Source organism: Mauremys reevesii, linkage group 5 (genome assembly GCF_016161935.1).
Source record: "Mauremys reevesii isolate NIE-2019 linkage group 5, ASM1616193v1, whole genome shotgun sequence".
NCBI classification, from domain to species: Eukaryota; Metazoa; Chordata; order Testudines; family Geoemydidae; genus Mauremys; species Mauremys reevesii.
This window is the reverse complement of record NC_052627.1, coordinates 78,191,523-78,205,155: the sequence shown is the minus strand read 5'-3', so window position 1 is coordinate 78,205,155 and position 13,633 is coordinate 78,191,523. Positions and strand designations below refer to the sequence as shown.

General features: G+C 40.2%; 1 protein-coding gene across 1 annotated transcript in view; it reads right to left on the bottom strand.

Annotated features, from left to right (window-relative positions):
• Positions 1 to 13,633, bottom strand: part of TENM3 (teneurin transmembrane protein 3) — a 2,204,264-nt gene that overhangs the window by 67,711 nt on the left and 2,122,920 nt on the right. The window contains exons 28-30 of the mRNA XM_039540233.1: positions 10,684 to 10,900; positions 9,554 to 9,673; positions 8,872 to 9,133 (exon numbers count right to left, since the gene is read on the bottom strand). Of these exons, the coding sequence (XP_039396167.1) occupies positions 8,872 to 9,133; positions 9,554 to 9,673; positions 10,684 to 10,900 (599 nt within the window). The remainder of the gene's footprint in view (positions 1 to 8,871; positions 9,134 to 9,553; positions 9,674 to 10,683; positions 10,901 to 13,633) is intronic.

Sequence of the window (13,633 nt, the reverse complement as noted above, 5' to 3'; positions counted from 1 at the left end):
TAAATCTGGGTCAGAGGTGTCCATCTTTGCTTAGGATTTACAGTCATGAGCCATTCCTGGAATGAAGTGCCTAAGCCCTTTCTTGCAAACACAAGGAGGGAGAAGCTGCCACATACTCCCCCTTATAATCTTGAGCCCAGGGGTTAGAGCGCTCATCCTGGATGTGGGGGATGCTGGTTCAAATGTCCCACTTTGTGTGATTAGGAGAAGGGGTCTGAACCCACATTTGTAACCTTTCAGGACAGCACCTAACTTCTGGCCTATGGGATATTGTCAGGGGGGTCTCTCTCAATCTTTTCTGTTGAAGCTGTTCCACTTTGTATAAATACTTAAACATTCAGTGGACCAGGGCGAGAGAATGACTTTACATCCCAGTGGTTCTGGCACTTGGTGGAAGACCACAGTTCAAGTCCCAGTTCCAATGATTATTTAATTATTTATACAAAGTTGAACAGCTTCAACAACAGAAACTGAGGGAGACAATACCCTACAGCTCAGTGGTCAGGGTGCTCACTTCTAATGTGGAAAACCCAAGTTCAAGTCTTTGCTCCACATTAGGCATGGGGGACATGAACCTGGGGCCCCAACATCCTTGCTGAGTGCTCTAACCTCTGGGCTAAAAGGCATAGAGGTGGGGACACCATAATTTTTTGCTAGAAGGCACAGGCACCACCACCACCTCTCCTGCTCCTGTATTTTGTGTGGGGACTAATCTTTTAGGTGGTCTCTGAGAATGCCTACTGGATTGGGTCTCACAGGGGACACAAATGGGGAATGCTTACTTGACGATCCTTCTATGTTTTAGGTATGAGCTGGGGGCCTGGGTGTCAGTTCTGATGCAGCTGTGCATATGCTCAGTGGCAGATTTTTAGGCACCTAAGCGACTTTTAGGAGACTAGGGACTTTAGGCCTAGAGACCCAGGGTTGGGTGGCAGCTGAGTGGGTGTTTTGAAGATCTAAATTTTGGACTTAGGTGCCTAAAATGGCACCCAAATTGCGTTGTGGATCTAGTTCCTAATCCTGGAAATGTAACAAGTCCTTACAAATCACATTGTTCTACTAGATGTGCCCTGTCTTAACAGAACTCCCTGAGAACTTTGGCAATCTAGAGGTGAGTAAGGAACATGCATTCCAGCTCTCCCCCGAACCATTAATTCCCTAACCTTATTACTAAAGAGTTAAATCAGCAGGCAAAGACAGTTTCTCACTGGTGTCCTGATGGTGAATCAATTCAACAAAGAACTAGAACTAGAAGGTCTTCAAGTACAAAAATCAGAATCCATCAGCTCAGCCACTCTGCTCATATAGTAACAATAGGGCATCAGAGTGTCTTGAAGAATGCTAATTCTACATGGGTAATAAGTAATATCCCAAGTAGCAAAATACTGTACTGAACTACTAAATCCCAAAGGGTGCACATTGCATTTATGCATGATCAAGCCTCTTAGCAGGACAACTGTGGAACACTAAACCTACAGTACTCAAATAAGGGTCATCTCAGTTTTCACAGAAACAGAGAAAATTTGTCCTTCTGAGAACTCAAGTTGGCCCATTCAGCCATACATGGCCCAAGAGAGTCAATTTACCCATGTTGCAAAATGCCCTAGCACTGCAGTACTGACTATCGTAAATCACATCTAGGGCTGAATTAAAGCAGTATAGGGCCATAGTGAGTATGGTGAAACCTACTGGGTTGATATGCACTGATGGTTGCAGGACTGGAGAAGATACAGTCAGAGTGAGGTAAAGAACTCCTTCCCTCTGCTGAGTTTGGCTGCACTGAGCAACTGCCATGAATGCTCGAAGGCCCAAATCCACAAAGGGACTTACACACTGCCGATGTTGAGTGTTGCAGTGCCTAGCTTTTAGATGCCTAGCCACGCAATGGAATTCACAAACCCTGAACTGGATGCCTTGGCTCTCCATGCAATGCGTGGGAAGAAAGAGGTGCCCACGAGAAGCTTAGAATCCACAAAAGCCAGCATGCTAGGAAGGGTGCTGCCTAAGCTAGTGAATAGAAGATGCTGAGGAGAGGGGTGGATCCTAAGCCCCACACCTCTAAGTCTGGGCTAGAGGCAGGTGCCTCTCGCTCTGCTTGAGATCCACAGCCAGAACCCTCTCACGGAGTCAGGGGCCAAAGCCATTCCTTGCATTATAGATACAACAATGATGGAGGCTGTAGAAAAGCTTTAGGCACATAGAAGCACAGACAAAGCATAAATCAGGATATTTACAGACTCCAGAGGTTTCTGGAGTATAGAAAATAAAAACTGCTGGACCCAAGCTGGAGAGGATAAACCTTGGAGATATCTGATGAAAGGGTGTATACCCAGAACTAGATACAGTTCTACAAACTTTAAGGGAAGTCTTAACAAGCTCTGTCAGAGTTTCCTCTCAAATTATTGTAAGGGACCTTGTGAGAAGCAAATCAACAGTTAGATTTCCAATTAAGACCAAATGAATGATAGTGCTCATCCATAGGACTGAATCTTCAACAAAACATTAGAACTGAACAAAGAAGACATCTGCTGACAGGTCTCCTAAATGTATAGCCCAAACCCCTAAATGCAGGTTCCTGACCTGGAGGTAGCTAAAGCTGCCTGCTTGTCTCACCACTAATGAAACCAATGATAAGTGAAGGGAGTAGAAGAAAAAATCTTTGTAGTTCCTATGCTCTCATTAGGAGGATGTGGGGCAGGAGAATACACTCTGGGCATCAAACTGAGCCAAGGCCTGCAAAAACCCCAAGCCAATCTAATCACTTTGAGCATCCATGCCACAGAAAGATTCATCCCATCAGCAATATGGAGTGTTAGACATACCTGGACAAGGTTTAGAGTGGGAAAAGAGCTCCTTGCTGTTATGTTGTTTGAGAATCTCCTTATAAGAATGGCCCCTGAAAAGGGGTGGAGAATGGAGGTTTTGGAGGGGGAAGGGAGGTAAATTTGATCGCATAGTTGGAATGGATGATGTACCCACCTGAGCATTATATTCTACTCCAGATGTGGAAAAAGAGTGCTAAATGGTGTGTGGGAACTGGCAGGTGGTAGCATCATTGGTTTGCAGCTCTTGAACGTCCTTCAAAAGTATCATTTAGATGGGCGCTGAGATTGGGATGATGATGTTGCCATGGAAGATGCAGGGAAATGGAATTTCTGAACCTTGTGGCCATAGGCGCCAACTCTGTGGGTGCTCTGGGGCTCAAGCACCCATGGAAAAAATAGTGGCCAGTTTTGAGAATGGAGAGAGGTAAATAGTGCTGTTCCCCAGGGGTCTGTACTGGGACCAGTGCTGTTCAACATATTCATAAAAGATCTGTAATAAGGGGTAAACAGTGAAGTGGCAACATTTGCAGATGATGCAAAACTACTCAAGATAGTTAAGTCCAAAGCAGACTGCAAAGAGTTACAAAGGGATCTCATAAAACTGGGTGACTTGGCAACAAAATGGCAGAAGAAATCCAATGTTAAATGCAAAGTAATGCACGTGACAAAATATAATCCCAATTTTACATACAAAATGATGGTGCCAAATTAGTTGTTACCTATCACGAAAGAGATCTTGGAGTCATTTGCAGTACTCTGGAAGCACTATGTTTCCAGAGTACTGCACATTTATAAGAATCCTTCTCACTGTGCTTGTATCATCCTGAACTCATTCTCCAGCTTCAGAAGACTTAAAAATCATCTCCAGTCATCAATGGGACAGACACAACTAATAATATAACTGTCCTTAACGTGCATCAAGACAATACCAGGGAACTAGATGCAAGTAAGATTGCTGACATTTTCATCCAGAAAGCAACAATGAGACATAATGTCTTTAAACTGGGACGTTAGTGAAAACAGCTTGTAGATGATTGCAATGATTCTAATATACTGTAACCACTGTCCTCGATGTATCTGCTGCATCTACTTGTGACTGAAGGGTGGTCCTGGCAACCAATTGGCCTTCCTCAGTGAGAGCCTGAAATCGAGCTCTCTCCTTGTTGATGAAGTCCATGCATTTGGAATCATAGGACTGGAAGGGAATTTGGAATCATAGGTCTTCTAGTCCAGTCCCCTGCACCCAAGTATTATCTACAATAATTCAGGTAATGATATTTAGCTATCAGTGCTTGGTAACTGGCTATCCTGAACTGAAGTCTAGTAGAAGCGAAGAATATTCCTCCCAATAAAACAAGTAATTTACCCTCTTTATCGACTGTAGTAGACCTAGGCTGTCTATGTTGTCCATGGCAGCCCGGACAACTAAAGAGTTAGGAACAGGATGAGAAAAAAATTCTGCCCTTTTGGCTGAGACAAAATAATTTTTTTCTGCCCTCTTGGGGGTAAGGGCACAAGTGGCTGGGGTATTCCAAACTGTACTAGCTGGTTCTAGAATGGCTTTGTTAACAGGAAGTTATATTTGGCTGGATCAAGACAACTGGAGGCTCTCCATGAATTTATGCTGAGGATCCTGAATCTTCCTTAAGGGAGATCTGTAGCTTCTCTGCAACCCAACATAACATTTCCTGAAACGGCTTATGGTCATTAGGAAGGATGGAGACATTGGCGCAATTGCTTCATCGAGAGATGATAAGGGCAGTCTTGTCGGTACTGGCAGAATTGCTGGATCCAGCTCATAATCCTTCTCTTCCATAGGGTCAGGAGGAATCTCTGGCTGTCCTCTTGGTAGGGAAGAGTGGACTGACTCCCTAGATTGTGTTGACTATGCTGGATGATACAGGCCCCACCCTCCCCAGTATGGCCAATAAGATGGGTCAAACAGTGATTGTGGAAGTCCCGATGGCATGGGGTATGAACAGTTTTGAGGCAGTTGTAGATTTGGAGGTTGGTTCCAGACCAGTCCAAGTCGCTTGTCTACGAAGGCATGCCTCAGAGGAGGTGACATTGGTTCATTGGGTGGTTCAGAGTTTCCTGAGAAAGAAAATGCTGATTCTGCACCCATCTGCGGTACCAATGTTTCTGTTGGAAAGAAACCATGACTAAATGATGGAATTGGAGACAGACTCTTCCCACAAGTTGCAACTCCTGGTGGAGTTGGAACCTTCTTTGTGAGGGAAGGACCTGGTGGTGATGGAGGCTGGGGATCTCAGAGATCAAAAGTGTCATCAGGTGGAGCATAAGACTGCTCTCTCTAGAGTGCGAGGGATCCTGTCCATATGAACCAACAGAGCTGGAGCAATTAATACTAGAGGCACCATTGCTGCTGGAGTGCAGTCTGGTACTGAAAGAGCCCTGGATTTGTGGACTTTCTTGTCATGACCCTGTGAGTTAGAACATCCTAAGTCCTCATGGGCTGAACAAAAAGACTTGCCCCGGGTCTGACTGCGGCCTCATAGCCTTCTCCAGTAAGTGCTTCTTAAGGCAAAGCTCCCACCCCTCAAAGGTATGACCAGGGAACAAGTGGCAGAATCTACACCTTGCTGAGAGCTGTGCAATCCCAAGGCAGAAAGGTCATCATTGCCGGAGAAGCAGCATGGGCTGGAAGCACAGATTTGAATCTCAGAATCCTGGACATAGTCTGGGGCGGAGGGAATTCCTCTTGATTGAGAATCTAACTATTAAACTACCAAATTTAGCTAAAAACTATCAGATAAAGCTCTAAAATGTTTTAAAATATATAATATGTATTTGCAGCTCAAAGAATAAAGGAAGATGAAGCTCCAGACATTGGAGGTGTCAACCCAAGCCATGCAGTGGTAAGAAGAAACCAGAGAGGCAGTCAGTCCACTCTGCCTTTTATCTCCCAAGTTGGAGGCATGAGGAGAGTGAGGGCACATGTGCAGATCAACAGACACTGCTGTCAAGAATTCTCTGACTTGGGCGCATGTGTAGCCATGGAGGAATACACATAGGGACCAGCACTCGAAGAAGAACATTAAGTTTAAGACTCTAAGAGGCACATTATACTTGTTTAATATGTAACAATTTCTCTTTCTACTTGTTATCTCTGCTCACTAACTCTTAAATCTCAATCTTTGATAATAAAGTTATGATTGTTTCATAATAAATATATTTTAGTGATGTGATGTTATTCAGGATCTGATCCTGACTTGTACCAGTCAAGCTGTGTGTATAGGGTTCCTCTGGAGAGAGTATACCTGGCAATTTCTGTGAGTGTCCAGTGAAGGATGCATTCAGAGGGATTCGGGGGCTAGATACACCTACTGTTAACCTCCAAGGCAAAGTAGGGGATGGCAGAGGCCTGAGGAGATTGGTTTGGTGGGCAACAGACTGATGGTGTCAGGGAGCTGACACCCGGTTAGCACCAGTAACTCTCTCTCTCACTGAGGCCAGGGGGAAACAAAGTGATCCACAGTCCTGGGCACTCTGAGAAGTGTCATACCAGGATCTAGTCCTTCTGCTCCAATGACTCTTATTCACAGTGGAACAGCTTCAGTAGGAGAGACTGAAGGAACTCTACATCAGAATATCCAATAGCTCAGTTGTTAGGTCACTCCCCAGAGAGAGAACAGCTCCCTGTTCAAATCCCTTCTCCTCTGAGGCAGAGGTGGGGGACTTGAACCCAGGATCTCCCACATCTCAGGTGAGTACCTTTACCACTGGGCTAAAAGTTATGAGGATGGAGCGGTACTGGCAGTGGCTGTTTTGTGTGAACTCATCTATAGGGCCATTCCACTAAGTGAGCTGCATGCTTACCAGATCAGGCCCCGCAGGCACATTAGGCAGAGGAAAGACTATCTTTCTCCAGTCTATGGAATGCTTGCGGGCTTAGGTGTCTGGATGTCTGGCATGGGACTTCAGTGCACATATACTCAGGTGGACACAATGGCACTTTGGGAACTTTTACTGCTAAGCAAGTTTAGTTGCCTAAGGGCTCAAAGGAAGCTGAGTAGGTATTTTGTGAATCCCAATGGGGCCTGATTCTGGGATTTAGGCACCTACAGTGGCAGTTAGGTGCCTAAATTGTTTTGTGTGCTGCATTAACTCTAGAGGTAATGCTTCATCATCCCCTAAAGGTACTGTTTCCGGAAGAACACTCTTAGAGTCACAGTACCTTTAAGGGATGATGAAATGTTACCTCTAGAGTTAATGCAGCACACTATTCTCCCCTGCATGTGGTGCTGAGCGTTGCCAATCCACATTAGAAGGATGGTTGATTAGCAGGGAACTGGGGAATGGCTCCTCTGTGTTTTCTGTGCCAATTCCAATCTCTCCTACAGTAAATCTGGCTCTGGCTCTTTTCAGAAAAACAACTGTTAAGCATTCCTCAGAAACTTAATGGATAGTTTTTTAATAGAATAAGCTGCAAATCTGAATTTGTACTGGGAGATGTAGCATTATGCACATGCTTCTGAGATTAGACTCTGACTGTTACGGGGTATATTATTCTTGCTATATTTGTGTAACTTCCATTAGCAGAAATAGGAGTTATGTGTATTCACTGAGTGGAGAAAACAATCCTTATTTTGTATTTTTGCATAGTGTAATAATTAGCTTTTTGCATGAATAATTAGTTTTAACTTAATCAAAAAGTGCTCACATTAGCACAGGTCAAACAATAAGCCTGGTGTGAAGATGGCTTTTGGGGTCAGGGTGGGGGTTGTTTTTATTTTTTATATATGCATATATAACAAAGAGCTTTTAAAGCTCTTTACAACTAGCATTGTACATTATTACTTTTCCTTGTTTTATAATAATATATTTGCCACTTTCCATCAATTTTTGGGACCAAATCTATCATATCCACAACATGAAAATTGGAGCTATTTTGCAATGGATTGACCTAAGTTGCAGCTATCAAATGTAGAGAAACAGTACTGAAGGATAAAAACCATGTATTGGATAGCCTAGTTTAGGCTTAAATATATTTAATTGCAATTTATTTATACTTTACCAGTTCCTACCATGAATTATTTAATTGTTTTGTCCTTTTTTTAAAAGCTCTAAATACAACTAATTTTAATTGCACCTGCTATGTTCCCCCTGAGGAAGGAAGGATATTTCTTCCTGAAGAGTTATGAAAACATGTTCTACACAGTTATAATGAAGCAAGCAAGCAAGCAAACAAAATAGCTATTTTAGCAGGAAAATCCTTGCCAAAAATAAATCACAAGATGACTGTCATTTCTTAAAATGCAATTCTATTTGGGAGCAGAGGAAAATTATATTAGTGATTAGTTATTTGAGATTAGGGAATGTAATGTAATCTATGTTAGACACACAAAATCTTCAGAGCATTTATTTTTAGTTCAAAACAACTTTTTGATAACTTTAATCCAACTTTAGGTCTTGCTCCTACAAAGTGCAGAGGTGTAAAGGCCTCAAAAGGTACTGAGAGTGCTCAGTGCCCTGCAAAATTATGTCCTGAAATATCACAAATATGAAATTTCTCACTTACTACTGAAAAAATACAAGTGTACATAATATTTATTAACAATGAATTGATAACATTAATCAAACTATAGTCCTATAAGGGCTGTGCACTACAATAAAAAAACCTCATCTCTCACTTACAATTTTGTAGGTGTGTTCTCAAAAAATAATAATTTTGAACACTAAGGACTGATAGTCAAAGTCAAATACACAAATCTATTCACATTTTGAACATATAGGATATGATGATCCTGCAAGGCAATGCACAGCTGAACATCTGTCAGTTCATGACACGCAGTATATTATAATTATGGCAAGCATTTATACATGTCAAGTATTTGCATGCATGATACTTTCATGCACCGGATTTTGAAAATAAACAATATTGGTGTTAACTTACTCACATATAGCACTTTTTCATGAATTATTCAACATTCTTTATTATTATAAATCAGCAGCATACATCTTCTTTATGATAATCTAAAATACATCTGATAGAAAATGTTATTTAGTTTGAAGCGCATTGTACCTGTGTCTCAGGGATAATGGGACTGTCTTCAGGAGAAATCCTAAAGAAGGTGGATAAAGGTGATGACACAATGACAGGGTTTGGCCTCACAAATCCACTCAGATCACAGCTGGGAATGTCATTCTCTTCCTTCTTCATGACCAGGGTATCCATGACATAAAAGACATTCCATGGAATCCACACTGTGTGATACTGTGTGAGGAATGGTGATCGTTCAAACACCAGAGTTAGAGATGCACCACCATTTGCCACCAAATCAAACCTAGGAGAAATCATAAGGTTATTCAGCAAAGTAAAAAGAAGTCACATACTGTGCAAAGCCATTTAAAGTTGGCATTTTATGGATCTGATTCTTCATCCTGTTGCTCCAGTTTTATGCCAATGTAACGTAATTGGAAGCAATGGAGAAGTTCATCAAATTATACTGGTGTAAAACTGGGGTAAGAGAGTGGAGAATATGGCCTCTGTGTTTAAATAACCAAGAACTTTTTCCTTTCTCAAAAATAATAATTAAAAAAATAATCAACAAGTAGGAAAATGTCTGATAACTGTTTTTGTGGTATTTACAAAGGAACAGTTTGCAGTGATAGTGTCTACAACTCCTGGTGTAACAAGTCTCTCTAATTAAGTAAAGCTGCAATCTCCATAGTCTAATGATAGAAGTGGCTGGCAGCAAACTTACATTCCATCTTGGCGAGTGATTGTGTAACCATATTCTGGATAATGTAAAAAAGAGACATTAACTCCAATGAGTGGCGTTCCATCGGCAGTTAACACTTGGCCCCTGATGACAGATGCAAGGCTGTGGGAAAAGGTGCAGAATTAGATTATTTGCTCAGATATTGCTAGCATGATTATCAGTAATACAGCTTAAAAAAACAAACACATCATTAAATGACATCTATGTAATCCATGCTGAAACTCTGACAAGCCATTGCCCTCTTATAAGCTCTAATATACATTCTCTAACTGCTTCTATATTTACCCTGTGTTTTAATTTGGCGCAGATTGTCTTGAGAGAGTTACCAAGACCAGTCATTTAGTAATGAATTTTTAAAACTTATAAATTCTAGACTTTCCTCCTCTAAGTCATATCTCTGGCACTTTCATAAAGAAAAATGTACTTTCCAATTAATTCCCAAGGAAATCTGTAACTCTGTAGGGACAAGAAGTGTAAAATGTAAAAGAGGCAATAAGGAACATTAGTTCACCAACTTTTAATCAATTGCTGTGCTGAAATGCATCAAACTGCAGATTCAGGAATGCTAGTGTAAATCATCTTCTTTCACTTAGTGAGATGTAAGACACCTGCTCTCAGTTACTGGTTTATTTTTAGGGCATTACTACTCTGTAAAGCACCAGTCAAACTGTATATTGCAACCGTACTGTCATGCACTTACCAATCCTATTACATTAATACATAATTAATATTATTTACTGAACTCAGCTTAAAAAGTGCACCTCTGCCTTTCCTTCTGGGGTGTTTTCATTGGTTGGATATATTGCCAACTGAGCTAACCCAAATCAACTGGTTAAATGAAGATTTATTTAATCCTGAATGAAATAGCCTCTTAGAACCCAGGTATTAACATGGCAGAGTGTGTGTAACTCACAAGAGCTAGCCATTTGAATTTTTGTAAGAAATCAGATAAAATAGTCATATTAATATTTTTAAAAAAATTAGTGATGCATTTGTTGAAAGCCCACTCCATTAAATGTCACAATCGCAGTGGACATCCTAACAATGTGAATCACATATACACTTTAAAATTTCATTTTATGCTCATGAAGGAATGATCCATTCATATTCACCTCTTATTGAAAGGACTTTCTCCAGGTATCACATGGGTGCTATCTGGCCCTGTAAGAAAACTGATCCGGTCATAAAAAGATTTGGCAGCTTGCTGAGATGGTGATTGTTGGCTTTGGCTAATGATATCTTGGGGATCAGGCAATCCACGACAATAGGGCTGATTTTGGCAGGAACTCTGCAAGCAGCAGTCGGGATCCATGCAGTCAATTAATCCATCTGTGGGCAGAAATTCAGACAAATGAATAATGCTTCTTTCTGTTCTTTATATCTGAATGAGCAATTAGACACACTTTTCATTCAGAGGGATTTAAAAATTATTAGTAGTTTAGATTTTTAATCATTCACTTTCAAGAAATGAAAGGCCCAATCTTGTACTGAGCTCCCAAACTCCCATGGAAATCAATGGGAATTGAAGCCACTCAGAATCTTGCAGGTTTAGTCCTCATATTAAAAATATTTATTACATTTTTTGCTTATTTAAAACAAAAGAAAGCATTTAGACTCTCCAGACACAACTGACTTATAAATATTAAATACTTTTTATGGGGGTTAAGTAGCTTTTATGCAAGGTTATTTGGTATGCAAAGAAGAGAAACAGGTAACTCCCACTCTACTGCATTCTTGAACCTATATAATGTATCTGTGCTCCAAGTAGCTTTAAATATTAAAGAACATTTATCAAGCTAGATTTTTTTTAACTTTGGAAGAAAGGGTTTGCGGCTACTGGCAAAAGTAATCTCCACAAGTCTTTTGCATAAAAATGTATGAGCGCAAAATCTATGTTAAACTTTTTATATTTTAATTCATGAGCAGCTGACGCTGAATGTTAGCTAACACAAACATGCTTTACGTACACATGTGGATTGTTTTTATGTATAGGTACAGCACATTCACATATGATACAGATTAAACCCGTCATCTCTAGAAATCTAATATGGTGGGGGATTAAAATCAAACTCAAATAGATTACTGTTTAATTAGCTGCGAGTACAACAAGTCTGGAAATGTTAGCTACAGAAAGTTTTCTACGTAATTTAATACAGTATCATAGAGCTGATAATTGTTTTCCCCCAAAGAGCAGCAAGGCTGAGATAGCTCAAGCATATTATCATTCAATTTAGATAAGGAAAGAGGACTGTATTTTACAAAAGAATAGAAAATATGCTGATACAGCAGCTTGAGGAAACCTATGATAGTTCCATTTACAAAACAGCCAGCTTTATTATTAAAACTAAAACCACACACGCAAATCAACCATGGTTATATTAATGCATTATGTGCTAAAATGATATAAATAAAGTTTTCTTCCAAATGTAGCTTATGCTGCATTTTGCTTAAGAATTTCTGTACTAGACAGAACAGAGTTAATGTGCTGGCATAGTTTTAAGGGCCTGATGATACATTTCTTGCTCACATAAAACTCCCACTTCAGTCAACCAACATCAGTGGGCACTTCAGGAATGGTAAAGGAGTGACGACTCAGACCATACATTGAATTAAGAAGAAGTATTACTGATCCGGGAGGATTTTCTTAAGACTGATTCCATAAAAATATGAAAACTTTCATAACCAAAATATTCTGATACCATATTAGTTTTGGCTGGACTAACGTGGGTCAGTATTAAAACCCAGTACAGTCACGGCTAAAGGCTTTGTTTTGATTTTTACACTTCTATGTCCTCCCTCAGGCAATATTTGGTACAATTGCCAAAGAGAAATGCACAAATTTAGTCATTCATCTTTGTTAGTTTATAAAAAGCAAATGTACATCTGGTGTGTAGTCTGCAGGTCATAAAACTGCATGAGATTGACATCTTCTGAACTAATCAGCTGGAAATGCATTTTTACAAGCCTCTCTGCTAACATCAATCAGAGAAAGAATCTCATTTTCACCAGCCACGATACAGGTACACACTGTTTGTTATTTTTCTGTGGAGTTTATCAGCAACTTGCCCAAGCGAGTGACGGATGGTTATGAATCTGGCTCTCTATAACTTAAGAGAACATTTTTCATTCTCTCTCTCTCTATACTTATATAGCTAGTGCTGTCTAGTGATACTAAGTTGTCTGTCTATTGCCCTGTGTGTCAAAAAGTGGAATAGCTCAACAAAATCATTGATGTATTTTAGTTTAGCCTAAAATTATTAGACTTGACTTAGCTGCTATATTTCTCAGAGTTAAAGGAAAAAAATACAAAGAAAATCAAAGATGTTCCAGTTCATTCAATAATCATTACCAACTCAGGAAGACTATTTTGTATTTTTGATTCTAGATATAAGTTGTTCTTTCATGTACAGCAGGTATGTATATATTTGTGAAGAGAAAATCTTCATCCATTCAGAAAGTTTAAAATCTTGTAATAAAAATCTTGGCTAGCTGTACTTTTTCCTTAGCTGAAACATGCATAGAACTGCAGCAGGATATGGTCTTGTTTTAAGAACTGCTATCTCTAGAGATGAATAAAAAGGCACTGAAAGGAAGGGGTCAGAACTCCCCCAGGGTGTGTTTTGTCCCATTGTCCCAGCCTCACCTCCTGGAAAGCCCCCTGGTATGTTTGGGAAGTAAATTCAAAACAGAACATAGATTAGAGACCTACAAATTGGAAAATCATAAGCCCCGTTTTTAAAAGAAACACCAACTAACTAGGAGGTTGATGGGGAATATTTCTCAAAGGTGCATTTTAGAATTATATTCTGCAAAGCTGGCCAAGGAAGGATGGCAACATCACTTAACCCCCGTAACTGACATTCCTTTTGAAATTCTATATACTATGGAGTCAGGGTGTAGGAAAGGCATCTTTTGCATAGATTTATTTCACTATAAGTTGACTTACGTGATTAATGGAAGTTCCAGCTCTTTCTGACTGCTTTCAAGGTCACATATAGCTCAGAACAGGACCCAATCCAAATCTCCTATTTAATCAGTGAGAGTTTTCCAATTGACTTTAAT